The sequence below is a fragment of the Watersipora subatra genome, chromosome 3 (genome assembly GCF_963576615.1).
Source record: "Watersipora subatra chromosome 3, tzWatSuba1.1, whole genome shotgun sequence".
NCBI classification, from domain to species: Eukaryota; Metazoa; Bryozoa; class Gymnolaemata; order Cheilostomatida; family Watersiporidae; genus Watersipora; species Watersipora subatra.
The window spans coordinates 2191094-2206611 of record NC_088710.1 but is presented as its reverse complement, the minus strand read 5'-3'; the positions used below and the strand labels follow the sequence as shown (position 1 = coordinate 2206611).

Sequence of the window (15518 nt, the reverse complement as noted above, 5' to 3'; positions counted from 1 at the left end):
CGCTATGACCACTTCTAGAAATTACTCATCTTATGCAATGTCAATTTTTATACACTTTCAAATTTATAGATATCATAAAATGATATATCAGATAGCATGAAATAATAGCAAACTTATGAATGCGCAGAAACAGAACACCAATATCAAAGTATATGTGTAACTTAAAATGTTCGGTCTGAAGGTCAGGTAAGTGTGACATAGATAACAGCATTTGATTGAGTATTAGCTTACCTCCAATTTCATCAGGTGCACCGTTGGTGAGAGAAATCGGGGGTACAACCTTTTTAGGTGTGGGCAGAGTGTCAGCGGATGTGACAGGGGAGGAGCTGCTGTTGGTGAACAATTTGGCCCAAGACATAGGTTGAGGTGGAGATGGTGAAACATGGTCAGCTGATGACACCGATGACAAGGTAACAGTTGGCGAGGAAAGTTGTGATGCAACTGATGTCATACAGCTAGCAGGTGTCTCCACGCGTGACGCCGGCGGACCAGTCACCGCAGGTTCTTCACTACAGCCAACGTGTGGTGAGCTGACAGTGTTGGCTGAAATGTGATCAGTCAGGGAAGAGCGCTTTGAGTCATTTGTGTTTGGTAGCAGCTCTTTAGCAATGGAGGTAGTAACCATAGGTTCAGGAGCTGTACTATTGACAGTACTGATATCCTTTAACACTTCAGTAGATGGTGTAGTTACTGGTGACTTTGTAGCATTTCCAGCATTCTTCATCAATTGTGTAGCTTGAAAAGATACATTTAATACAAATGTCAAGAACATATTAACCTTTTGCAGGCAAGTTTTTTTGGGCAATTTGAGACCCCCTTGGGAGGATTAATTTTTCACAAATTGATTTAAAAAAATCATTAATACACTTTTATTTATGATATTGTATATGCATATTGTGTTTTTATTATACCGGTGAATACAAATAAATATTTAGAAGTCAAATTCTTATATAAGTGTTTTTCTAGTTCTAGTAATTTTGGAAGCATTTCTCCTTGCAGAGGCCTACACCACTCTTGGCATCGTGTACTTATTATTGTTCCTTTATAGCTTTGCCTTTGCCTATAGCCTTTGGAGAACGCCATGACAGCAAAAGAATGTTGTTGCACTCTGGTAAAATATTCAGAAAGCAGTAACAGAAGGATAAACAAGCTACAAACAAAAATCTCCATTTTATTCAAATACGTTTTTATTTCAGATTTTTCGTTCGTTTAATATTGCAAAAACAATCGTTTTTTTCTCAAAACGGCTGATTTTTTGGTTGCTACCAGAGACCAATATATTTTAGTTTACTATTAGTAAAAAATTAAAGAAAAAAATGCAATAAGCTAACCACAAATTACTTTACAAAAAACGTTCGCGTGGCGACATAATGATCGCTCTGCCCATTGGCGTCAGTATCGCGAAACGACAATAATGTCGCTCTGCCTGCCAAAGGGTTAAAAACCGTCTCCAGGTAACAAGAGAATAATAAAGTTTAAACAGTTTGTCAACCAAATTTAATAGATAGGTAAATATATAGGTTTTTATTCTTAATGGTTGACTTGCAACGTAATTCACATTACAGTTATTTGGTATCAAAAGATTCACCATGTCTTACTCTGCTGTGTTGTAGGTGCAAAATATGTGGAAACGTGATTACAAGCTCTTAAAAGCTCAAAAAACGAAAAGCCGCCGTAGATTAGAATCAGTTTATTACTCTGACGTAGTCATTACAGTTTGGTTATCGTCTTGTCACGTGATGTTCTCACGTGAATTGAAAGGCCAATGAAAAGCTCAATATAAAACTTATCGTAGCACTAGTTTATGACAAACACTTCCGGTTTTACCGAAGACCCCGTATCAAATATAGATGCTCGCTACTTTACAGTTTTTTTTTCGGCTTGATCTAATCGTCAAGTCGTAATCTGATCATGTGACCCAATACTTCGCAAATAATTTTTGCAGCACTCTTCGATTATCACAGGTGACCAACAGGCTCGTCTTGATTATCAGACAATGATATGTACTCCTTCGAGGTAAGGTTAAAAAATTAAATGAATTTTAACAGTAAGTTATAAGATATCACTGCTAGAAGTGACAGCATTAAAATGATGATAAAACTGACGCGTAAGAACAATAAACATGGTTTTATTGAATGCGTGAAGTACATTTGTGAAAATATTTCGACGAATAAGGTTGCATGAAAGTGTAAACAGAAACCATCTCCCACAACTACGTCACATTTGAGCCGTTCTGGAAAGAGAATCCAAACTAAGGCGGTCTCGTGTGGCAGCGATTAACTGTTCGTTTTTTAGCTTTTAAGAGCTTGTAATCACATTCCCACATATTTTGCACCTACAACACAACAGTGTAAGACATGGTGAATCTTTTGATACCAAATAATTATAATGTGAATTTTGTTGCAGGTCAATCTTTAAACATACATTTCCCCAATGCTTCCGTGTTATAGCAGACAGACACTGATCATCATGTAATTGTCTGTACATTATAATAAATGCCACATAACCTGGGGATGACATATTAATAAGATAATAAATAGATATAGTACAGCTATAATATACACAGCCATAATTGTCTAATTATAATCATCACAATAACATATACCGTAAAACCTTTATTTGAACGCCACCTCAATTTGAGTGCCACTATGGAAGGGTTGAAAAATATAGCACAACCCTTAATTCTAATGCCACTTTTATTCTAATGCCACTTTTATTCTAATGCCACTTTTATTTGACCAATACTATTTGACATTCATAATCATAAAAAACCCAAAGTAGCAAATGATCAGTAGAAAAGTGTCCACAAAACCAGACTAATAATGACTTGATTACATTAATAACTATTAATTTGTTCGTTGTTTCTGTTTGTATTGAAGTCCGTTTCCCAACTCCAAGTCTAGGTTTTTTCATTAAAAATTTGTATTGCAACACCTTAGAAATAACTAGTACAGTATACCTCCTATAACGTGAATTCCAGTAAAAAATGCATGTGAAGTTTTTACTTCGTACTGCGTAAAAAATTCCATATAACGTGAAGTGTCAAGTCAGGCAAATTTTCCAATTCGATGTTAATGTTAGTTTATCTCGCCGCACTTGCGGAAGAAAAAATGACACGCGTATAGCGGTATATCTATTACATATAATATTCGCGAAATTCCGTCGGGATTCTGCGAAATTCGGGAAGTTCGTCGTAATAGAACGTCAAATGTGTCGACAAAACCGAGAATACGATAGCTGCGCAATTGTTCCTAAATACTTGAAGGCGATAGATTGGTGCAGGTGTTACAGCGTAAGTCTATCAATCTGAATGTTATGTGTTGGAGTATCGGTGAAAGTTCCTTTATCCTTGACCCCCTAAGTACAGGATAGCCTAGGGGTCTATCAATAATGAACCGGTAGTACCATTTTTATAATAAAGATATTTTGTTGTTTTGCTTTATTGTAGATTTATAAAATATTTGTTATTAGCTTTACTTTGCAGAATAGACTTGATTGGCTAGGCTTGAATTAAATAAACTGATTAAAAAAAGAAGTAAATCCTTGTAAATGAACATAAAAGATGCCCGCTCCTCATCAACTTACGATCATGGTCTATAAAACAAGTAAAATTGATCAGAGATAAGTGATAGGCGAAAAAGAGAGAAGTTGTCGATGCAAACCAACAGTTGCAGTTACGCTACAGCCCAAAAATTAAAAAATTAAGTCAAGTTTTTCATTTTAGCATTGATAAAGGGGTGAGTTAAGAAAGATCTTGCAACAGATCAGGCAATTCAAATGTATTTTACTGCTCCTACTGCCTCTACTGCTATAAATTCCCTATAACATAAACATTGCTGGAACGGATTATTTACGTTGTAGGAGTGCTTTCTGTGACAGTATCATGCTAATAGTAGTTTCTTTTTAATGAGGTCTCGATACAACGGTGTATGTGGGATAGTCTTCACATTTACAATGGAAAATACGCTACTACATATTGCTACGAGATATTTTGAAGCTATGTAACATTTTGAGGCTATTTTGATAACACGCGATTTCTCTTTAAATCGGCTAGAAGTTTCTATTCAAAATGGTATCGTGTAAAAGTTTTGCTCCGCTAAAAATTGTTTGGACGCTAATATCGCCTAGCTCGACTGTGCAGAGGTCAGAAGACATTGTGGAAGGTATTGAACAGTCAGAAGATTATGAAATGGTTTCAAATAAAAGCAACAACCTAAACGCAACTGACAGCGCAAGCGATGCTAACATTTTAGCTTTTAAAATGTTGATATTTGTTTTAAAATATTATTTTTTGTTGATGCACGTATTAAAATTATGGTTTGTTCATGTCACTTGTTTTTTAATATAAAATATGTAGCATTTGATAATTATTATTATTATAAAACTTACAAATTTGCAGATTTATAGCATCTTATTTGATAGCATGATTGCGATAATCTGAACTCAGCTTACAATGGATCGACACTCGAACTCAGCTTACAATGGATAACACCTGTTCTATTGCACATAAAAAGCTAGTTTTGGTCGCGCTGTAGCAAACATATTGATGAGTGCAATGAGCTTTTGTGTAGCTTTGTTAAATATAGTTATAAAATGAAAATATGCCTTCAAATTAAAAGCGAAATAAAAAACTTGAGAGCTCCAACAAATTGCAATGCAGGCTATATGATTATTGTTGGTTAATTGCAAGTAATAGATATCAACTGGTAAGGTCCGGCAACACATAATGAATTATTCGTTCAATCTGACCGAATTCACGAATTTCACAGAATTCACAGATTTATTCGGCCGAATATCACAGAATTGTCTGAGCTGTGCATGCACACCGAAATCGTCAACGAAACGCTTTTAATTGGCTAACCAGTTTTTTTAACGAGCACGATTCTAGTAGCTTTGACAAGTGGTATAGTCCAAGACACGTACGACGACACAATAAAAGTATCACCGCAATATGACTTGATACATACGATGCAACTGCCTATATGCGGCAGAATTATGATATAAGGTATAATATATAAGATAATATATGAAGGCAGATTTCTTGCATCCAAAAGGGAAAATGTTGCACCGCTCGAAGAAGAGTGCACAATATAGGCGACATTCGATTCACCAGTAAAGGGTTAAATTTTTTTTTCCAACATCTGACGGTACGTTTGAAAAATACAACGCAACCCTTTATTTGAATGCCATCTCTAATAAAGCGACATTCAAATACAGGTTTTACGAATCTCTAGTTAGTACAACAAGGAGTAATTTTGTTAATATAAATAGATATACAAGCAATTATGCTCTCAGTACTATGTACAATAGTCCCAATACCTGGAGTAAAAATGGCCCTTCCTGTCATTATCTCCACACTATCGTTCTTCTCGGAGACACTCTCGACATCACCAAACTGAAGTCTGAATTCTCCTGTGCCATCAGACACAGAGTTAACTTCTTTCTCAACGACACTGTTTTGAGCTAACACATTGGTAGAGTTAACCTTGATCTCCGTTGAGTGCGAACCGCCATCAGCCAAGCCCGAGGTCGACACAGGTACATCTCGCTTCTACAGCATTAGAGGAAGCATATCTTTCAGCGGCTAACAAGAATTAAATTGAAATGGATGATAACGCTAATGAGATGGTGTGATATAGTGATATGGTCCAATATCTACACAAACAGTTAATTAATTTGTTCAAATACTTGCATCATACATAAAAGTCATCCTATATTAGAGCAAATTTGACCTTTATAATAATCTGCAATTCATTTCACAGTCAGTAAACCTATGATAACATGATGACAAACACTGGAAGTCATGAAAAGCTATGAAATGAGTGCATAATATAGCGCCATAATATAGCACCATAATATAACACCATATTATAACACCATATTATAACACCATAATATAACACCATAATATAACATCATAATATAACACCATAATATAACACCATGATATAACACCATAATATAACACCATGAAATAACACCATGATATAACACCATAATATAACATCGTAATATAACACCGTAATATAGCACCGTAATATAACACCGTAATATAACACCGTAATATAACACCGTAATATAACACCATAATATAACACCACAATGTAACACCACAATATAACACCACAATATAACACCGTAATATAACACCGTAATATAACACCGTAATATAACACCGTAATATAACACCATAATATAACACCACAATGTAACACCACAATATAACACCACAATATAACACCACAATATAACACCATAATATAACACCACAATATAACACCACAATATAACACCACAATATAACACCATAATATAACACCATAACATAACACCGTAATATAACACCATAATATAACACCACAATGTAACACCACAATATAACACCACAATATAACACCACAATATAACACCATAATATAACACCACAATATAACACCACAATAAAACACCATAATATAACACCATAATATAACACCACAATATAACACCATAATATAACACCATAATATAACACCACAATATATCACCACAATATAACACCATAATATAACACCATAATATAACACCATAATATAACACCACAATATAACACCACAATATAACACCATAATATAACACCATAATATAACACCACAATATAACACCACAATATAACACCATAATATAACACCACAATATAACACCATAATATAACACCACAATATAACACCATAATATAACACCATAATATAACACCATAATATAACACCATAATATAACACCATAATATAACACCATATTATAACACCATCTAACTCTGTGTAAAAACTAAATTTATAGCGTAGTAAAATAAAAAGAGCAGTTTTTATGGTTCCTTTACTTTTAAGACACCAAATGAAAGTGAAGTACAGGTTAGAATAACTCCAACTTGGACTAGATGAAGTTAAAATTAGGGATGGCATTTGTTGTTTGAAAAGGCGTTATCGACTATCGTTGGAGTTGTCCCACCGATAGCGATAGTATCGAATTATCAATGAACAGACAGAGTTCACCGATAGTTGTCGAATGACTTGGCAGCTGATAGAACTATCGAATTATCGTGCCTGAAAAGATCGAGGATTCTGGGAAGGAATAGGAAAAGGTGTTCGAGTTATCAGAGCACTGTCACAAGTCCATTTATTTATTAGTAGATAAATGTACATATACAAACTATATATAAATCAAACACATAGATGGCTTGTTGCAAATTAAAAGGCTTCGAGTGCTAAGTTAAAAAAAATTTCATCAGAAAGTATAGAGACTTTTCTATCACTTGAGATTGGTTTGTTGTTTGAAGTGATGTGATTGCCAGGACGTTTTCAGATTAAAATTAGCCAAACTTGATGGCTGTTGAAATGCTCAGAAGAAAAGACATCTTTGTTTGAGCGTTTTAACCAATGATATACAGCCCCCAGGAATGATATACAGGGGGCTGTATATCTTTGTTTTAACCAAGATCAAGTTTGCCAATTTTTCTTTAAGTTTATTCGAAGGTTAGCTCACTTTTCTTAGCTTTTGGAGGGCCATCGCTAATCGAATGATTGGCAAAATTTGATTTTTGCAAACTTTTAGAAAAATCATTAACGAAAATATTCTGCCGATGATGGTAATAACGACATCCAAGAACTACTAAGAGTTGAGGTTTGTCTCTATGGCTTGAAAAAAAGTGATATTCTAAAGCGATAACAACCGTCATAGTAGCCGTTGGGCAAAAAACTGTTCGAGTTAACCAAGTTGAGGTCGAGTTATCTAAAGCAATTTATCATTGCGTGGGAACGGACCAAACAAATCCGTTCGAGTTAACCATGTGCTTGAGCTATCCGAGGGCGATAACTATCAAGTTATATTATTTTTTATTACTCGATAAAGATATACAGTAAATACTTCAACTTACGAGTGCTCCAACGTACGAGAAACTTGAGATACGAGCCAGCTTTCAAGCAAGTTTTAGCACTAACATACGAGCCATTTTTGAGATACGAGCACTTGAGTCAGTTGCTAAGTATGCCGGAGGTGTTTTATGAGAACAGCATCACTCTGTATTTTTCAAATGCTCAGGTTATACTGTTGTACCGTGTTTTTTGTGCACGATTTTCTGTGCAGAATTATGTGAATTAAACGTACTGTGCGTAGACCAAAAGCTTGCCAGTAAAATGAAAGATAATACAAAAAAAAGCAAATGATAACAATTGATATTAAACGGAAAAATATTGAAAAATATGTGAAATGTGTATGCGTGATTGAGCTAGCTGGGCAATATGACATAAATACATTCATAATTATCAAACAGAAGGATTATATTCAGGGCATTTAGTTCGAAAAAGGACTAACCATAGTTTCTAAACGGTGCAGCGATCTTCACGACCGCTGATGGCATTGGACAAACAATTGGCCGGTGACAGCGTAACTGAAACGATGCTATGTGAAAAGGCCGGCGCTATCTATCAGAACTGTTTAATAGACATTCGGACAAGCTGGCTAGTGGTCATGCATTAACCATTTGCGACGACACCCATGTTCGTCCTAATCGCAACATGTTGCTAGGGCGACAAAGGCAAACGTCCTTAGATAGGTTTATCTTAAAACGGCCGGCTAGTCGTGAAAGCGAAAAAAGGAAAAATTTCTCGCTAACCAGCGAGAAACTTCAAACTATGAACGCCGAAGAAATTTTAATTACGTTTAGTTGAAAATGAAAGTTTGCTTTTAGGTTTGCTTCTAAGTTTGTCTTTTAACACTTTGATAAAATCCAAATTCATCAAAGTCAAAGTTGTAACGAAGGATAACTTATATCTCCCTCCCTGGCAAATGCGAGTGTTAACTGCTTTTGTATGTATTTAATTTTACATTTTAATTAATCACATTTCCTTGCATTATTTTTTAATTGTTGCTTTTTGAAAGCATGCAGTACGTAAGGGCAATAACCAACATGTTCGTTCTGTTACAATATCTTGTTTTGAGTGTTTTATTTGCTTTTTTTAGAGTATGGAAACCAATCAATATATATTTAATTGTTCTATATATAAATAAATTGCACCAACATGCGAGTAAATTGACATACGAGCTCAGTCTCGGAACGTATTAAGCTCGTAAGTTGAAGTATGACTGTATTTGTTTCAGATGTTTCGATAGGCTAAAAATAGGCCACATATTCATATCGAGAAAGACAACTATCGACTATCGAAATCGACTATCGAGCTATCGTGCAACCCTAGTTAACACTAAAGTTTTATTTTTATACTTATTTGTATTCTTTTTTAATTTTCACATTTACTATTCAATAAGTAGATAGAGAGACAAGACTGGCCATACAAACATGATAAAAACTAGAGGTCTACTAATATATAAAACTGACCAGAATTAAAGATCAGTTTGAACCTTTTTGGGTTTACTATACATAATCATGCAACCGAGGAAAACAGTGTAGCCAGAAGGCGGAAAGATGACAACTCACTAGTAGCGTCTTGATAGGTGCAGATGGCTCATGTGTGACAGTAGGCTGAGAGGAAACAACTGTATGGGTTAGGGGTAAACACTCAGTAACATGTGTATCCTGCTGTGGTTGGGTCAAAGGAAAATGTACAGGGTAGATGGTGGGTGGCACATTGCAACTCTGGTTGTACATCCGTGGGGGACCTCCAGGGTGGGGTGTTTTAGCAATAGCTGAAGAGAAAGGGATGTGCTGGGCCACAGACACAGCTGCAGGTTGCTGATATCTCTGTTGCTGACTGGTGTGTGGGTGGTACATGAGAGGACCATTAGGCATGTTAGGAGTAAATGGTCTCACCGAATTATCTGGAGCTAACGGTGGCATAAAACCAGTCTACAACATTGAGAGAAACATTTTTAGAATATCATAAAGTGAAGTGAAAAGTAATCACATATACTCATGTCACAACACAACAAATACTGACTAAAATAGACAAAATCAGAAATATGCTAAGCAGCAGACTTACTGAAGATGGTCTAAAACCATTTTCTACAAGTATGCCTGGTCGAGGGCCGGGTACTGCAGGCTGAGGAGTGTAACTTTTTCGTGGTACAAACACCTTAGCATTTGGGTTGAGCTAAAAAAAATCATACTAGTGTATTACACGAACAACAGGTCAGTAGTCATACCTAAACATCTATCATTCTCCAAGCATTCATAGATTAACATGAACCCTTTCACATGACACGGCTCAATTGATTGTAAAGACAGTGATACAGAGCTGCTACTCATAACCTAAGCTTTTGAGGTTTGACCTGAATAGTTGATCATATGAATATGGTAGTCTCCTTGCTTTCACAATTAGTTGCAATGCCTTTCAATGACCTTGACTTCTTTTTTTTCTATGATTAGTCATTTAGTCATCATAGAGAGACTATCAAGCCCTAAACAAGAGTTTGTATAGACCAGAATCCTTGAGGATAATGAAACATACTTCAAGTGGTTCAGTTAGGAAGAATATGGTAGCCTCATTGTTTGTCCAATTAGTTACAATGCCTTTCAATGACCTTGACCTTGTTTCATCCATGATTGTCACATCGTGTGCTAAGCTAAGCTGTGTGCATTCCAACCATTATTCTGTTCCTAGATTTTAACTCAAGTCTGTGCCAACAAATTAGTAATAGAAGTGTTCACCTCAGCTGATAACACAAATGATACGCTTTACTAGCATTCTTGTTTCCTTCACTCCTACTGGTTAGAAGAGCAGGAATATTGTTCAAATAAAAGGTCATGCGCTGTATTTGAATGTTGCCCAGCAACATGATGTTGAAGCAATAGAGCAGCAAAAGCGCTTTATTATGATAGTTATTTCTGTGAATTTATTCCATTTTGAGCTCTTTTTCGTAAATATTTCCTGAAACTTTTATAATGCTTGACCAGTTAAAAAGGGATTCATAGATGTTCAACATTGCCCTTTGAAAGCTGTGAAAGAGGGGCTAATTCCAATAACGGCAACTTTTTGTTGGTAAAACTCCTCTAACATTAGACATTGACACGAGCATACCAAATTTGGTACTGATTATTACTGGGAATGTCTCCGATTGGCTGATAATCAAAACTCACTCTAATTGGTCGACTAATCTAGTGTGTCAAAAAAATCATCAAGTATGTGTGAATGATGGAAGGTGTAAGTGAGATCACATGTTAAGATGTTAACAATATTAACGTGTTATTGTTACGCCCTCATGTGTGAGTGGAGGCGTAACAAGTAACTGGGTTAGAAAATTACAGTTTGCTTTACAAAATAGCAAATGAGAAGGAAAAAGCTAACAGAGAAAATATAACCAATCCGAGAATGCAAGATTAAACCTGTATCCATGGTTAACACAGAGAGACCATCTCAAGTCTTACAAACAAGAGTTTCTATTAGTGCTGGGCACGAGTACTTCTTGGCCAACGAGTTTAGACTCATACCCTTCTGTTCGAGTTATTCGAATATCGTGTAGATGGCAGTGCTTGGCACAAGTACTTCTTGGCCAACGGGTTTTTCGGGTATCGGGTTTGTTGATACGAGTTTTACATCTAAAATTTCCAAACATCAGACATATTTTAAAATTTACAATGCAATTATAATTCTATTCAATTTATTTATTGTTTTTACTATTTTTTAACGACCGATATTCATGCTCGCAGACTTAACCTTTTGAAGTTTTAACCCCAACTGTCAATTTTCAGGCAAAGCATAGGGTGGGTCAGAATCTCTATCAGCTGGAATTCCGGCATTCACATGGCTTCGTTTACAAAAGACGTTTCTAAGTAACAGCGTAAATCAATCAAATTAATTTTGCACAATATATTAGACCAGAAATTTAACTCCAATTTGTAACAGTTTTCAAATATCTTTACCTTCTTCCTCCGTTTTAATAACAAATGTTATTTGAACGATATTGCGAAAAAATTGACATAACTCGTTTGTTGGTAGATCATGAATGATTGTTCCACTATATTTTGAGTCATAAAATAATGATGAACATGTGCTCAATGGATATGATGTTATTGTAAATGTTTTTACAAGTTTTTTTAAATCGTACAAACTTTTATAGTTTTAGCCCGAATAATGATAAAGTACTGTTTTTTTCTGATTGATGACATTTGCTGTGGGTTACCCGACTTTTTTTGCTAGTGTTTTACCAAATATCATTGTATTATGAGTTAAGATATATATAATAAAAGTTTAAAAACTTCGGATCGTTGGACAGATTAGATTGCCCAGGGTTACTGACACGCAATGACACAAGAGGCCAGAATTCAAAGGTTTAACAGGTGGGTTATTAAACAGTGTTTAGAGAGCAGGGCGCATTAGACCGAGTTTTTGTCCAGTCTACTCGACGAATCCGTGTCACAAAACCCAAACTCCCAAGTCAAAACCCGAACCCACAAGACTGAAATGCGAAAAATCTCTACAACCCGATACTCGAGAGAAGATAAATCCGCGAATCCAACGAGTTTTATTACCCGTGCCCACCACTAGTTTCTATATCCTTGCGGACAATAAAACATACGTTGGGTGGTTCATTTAGGGGTGATGTCTCTGGTAATTTAGGTAAACCATTCTCAGTGGCCCTAATCTGCCTTGCAGCCTCATTACTCAATCCAGTGTCCTCAGTTGCTACAGAAACAAAATATGGTGAATTTGACGACAACAACAGAATGATACAAAGGTATAACTAATCTAAATCAAACAAGAGGGTTTCTGAGACCCCCACACACTAGCTACAACTCATGGGTTATGGTACAAATCTGTCTGAGAAGTGCTCAGTAAAAACAAGACAAACTTATTAGCCAACCAAATGGACTATTATTTGAAGATGTTAACATGTTAATGCTAGTCCATAGGGCAGGTAAAAGAGATATTTGAGAGTAACCTCGGTCAGTGTTATGTCAGGATTTATGTCCATAAATCTCTCTCTCCTACTTAAAGATGTGGTTGCGTCAAAAAGGTCGATTTAATGAAATTAAGACCAATAAAAGGCTAAAACGTCAGCTACAATTTGATGTCATTTTTGTCTTTGTAGACTAACTCTGTCCAGAGATATATGGGTCTATCCATAAATAAATGGAGTTTTTGGCCAAATTTCAAAACAGTAATTTCATTAAAATAATGCTTCACATATGAAGTATACATACCAAACCTCAAAATAGAAAATAATTGTGGGGGGTAGTGCTCCTCGATGATGTTTTAATAGTTTGCTAAAGTTAGTGTATATGCACAAAATACTTTATAGCCATAATGGCAAGATAGGGATGCTTGTACATGGTATACATATTACTCTGAACACAAATATCTAATTGTAATGGATTTCACAATGGCTTTGCTGACCGTTAATGCATAAATTAATATTGTGTGCACTGATCTATTGGTGTGGGACTCTTTTATCAGTTGGCCTGTTTTGAGTAACAATGGTGACAGGAAACATCTATAAGTTTCTACTACACTTGTATTATTAGTTCAAAATTAGTAGTAATTTGTTTTCAACGCTAACTTTATACGCTGTACCTTTAACTAATTTCAGTTTTGCTCAAAGTTGCACATATTTCCGAAATTTGCGTCACCGCTGTTACACTGTCACCATTGTTACACCCATCAACTCATATAATTATAGGATTAATTTGAGTGAATTTCACATTTAATAGTAATTTGTGGTGTTGTTGATGTTCTCATGTATGAGTTACTCATTATATTGTAAATTTACGTCATTGTGGGAACTTAACTTGAAAATGTTTCAAAATTTAATCAAATCTACTCATGTGAATAACTTGTAACAAGTGCTTGAAACAGAATATTGTTAGGTGGAAAGTCTGCTGGTCATTTCTGTTTTCAACATGGGTAAGACAACATCTGCAGAGCAGATGCGTAAATATCGTAACAAAATAAGTCAATGTTCAAAACAATAGACTCAATATTTGACTGTCCAAGCTAGTCAGAATCAAAAGAGTCGAACAAAAAGAAGAGCTCAACTTACAGAAGATCAATTGGAAGAAACTCGAGAAAAAGCAAGAATTAGAGTTTAGCAATACTGAGATCGGGAAAAACTTTTGAAAGTAAAATTACCAGGTATGTACATTCATTGTTTTTTCTTCAAAAAACTTGATGCTTTACTACATCTACATACATTATGGTTGTTTCAAGTTAATGTTTCAAGTATTTTGTAAAAAAAGAACTATTAAAGCTTAAATACATTTTTTGTAGCGATTCCACTTCCAGATTTTGCAGCCCACAATCTGAAGATAAAGCCGTAAAAAGATTGATCGAGCACTTCTAAACAGCCCAAGCAAAGGTCGCCAGACTGTCCATAAACAAGCAATGACAGTTGGACTATTATTGTCGGAAGATGGCATTAGAGATGAAAAAAGATAAAATAAAACCAAGAAATAGAAAAGTAAAAGTATTCCATTGAAAAGTTTCAACTTTTTACTTTTGATCCTGATGACCATGCAATTAGTGATCCAGAAAAAGAGTGCAATTCGGAACCCATCAAACAATTAGCAAGCACATTGAAAGAAAGTGATTTTGTGCTAACATAGCTGCCTGGAAAAAACTTCTAGGTATTAATTATGTAGGAGTGGTAAAAAGTGTAGCTGCCCTCGAAGCTGAAGTGCAGGTTTTTTTTAAAAGAGTGGGGCTAAAAAAACACTTTTGTTGTTAATACAAAAGATATATCATGGGTAGAATTTCATCACATAGCCAAGTCACTGTCTTGTCCTACTCTCTCTAAAAGAGATCAGTACTGTTTTACAGAAGATTTAGAGCATGCAGAATGATCTAAAACATTTTGTTAGTACATTCTCACAATTACATGATCAATATTAATTTTTCATCTTACGTTATTTAAGCTTAACCATGTTTGTCATGTATTATTACGTTTTATGCTTTGAAACCAATAAAAAACATTTCAAGTTAAGGCTTGTCTATATATATTGTAATCACTAGCTTTAATACCATTATTGATCTCATTACAGTGAACTTAAATACTTCTAAGTTTACAGGATATAAGAAGCGTAACTATGGTGACAATCAAATGTAACAGCGGTGACATGTTTACAAGCATGTAGTTCACAACTACCATCTAATATCTGGATAAATTTTAGTGCATATGTCAGCAAGCTTCTTTAAAATAAGACAAATAAGTTTTTATAATTGTGCTTCCCACCAAATCAGAGAGTTTTAAGGATAAGCAACTAGCTCTTCAAAATGCATATTTCTCTGATGTAATGCGAGTGACACACTAACTAAAAGATTTCTCAGTAAAAATTAACTTTAGTGTGACATATTATACATCATTCAAAAGAGCTTGTTGAGCTCTATAAGAATATCTGATAGAAAATCATTTTAAATGCAATAACGATATTTTATAAATAAATTTCTGCTATAATTGTAACAATGGTGATTATGGATAGACCCATATACGTTTGAATGAGGCCATCTTTTAAAAAGCTCAGATTCCAGCGGCGGGTGCTTCATTCGTGAGGTAACGAGTGATACATGTGAAAAGAGTCCACGAGAGATAAATAT

General features: G+C 35.1%; 1 protein-coding gene across 2 annotated transcripts in view; it reads right to left on the bottom strand.

Annotated features, from left to right (window-relative positions):
- The window catches only part of LOC137389838 (ubiquitin carboxyl-terminal hydrolase 10-A-like), a 31149-nt gene that overhangs the window by 9420 nt on the left and 6211 nt on the right, over nucleotides 1-15518 (bottom strand). For both annotated transcript variants that reach the window (XM_068075967.1, XM_068075969.1), the window contains exons 4-8: nucleotides 12508-12614; nucleotides 9972-10082; nucleotides 9470-9838; nucleotides 5320-5551; nucleotides 232-735 (exon numbers count right to left, since the gene is read on the bottom strand). In XM_068075967.1, coding sequence (XP_067932068.1) covers nucleotides 232-735; nucleotides 5320-5551; nucleotides 9470-9838; nucleotides 9972-10082; nucleotides 12508-12614 — 1323 coding nt within the window. The remainder of the gene's footprint in view (nucleotides 1-231; nucleotides 736-5319; nucleotides 5552-9469; nucleotides 9839-9971; nucleotides 10083-12507; nucleotides 12615-15518) is intronic.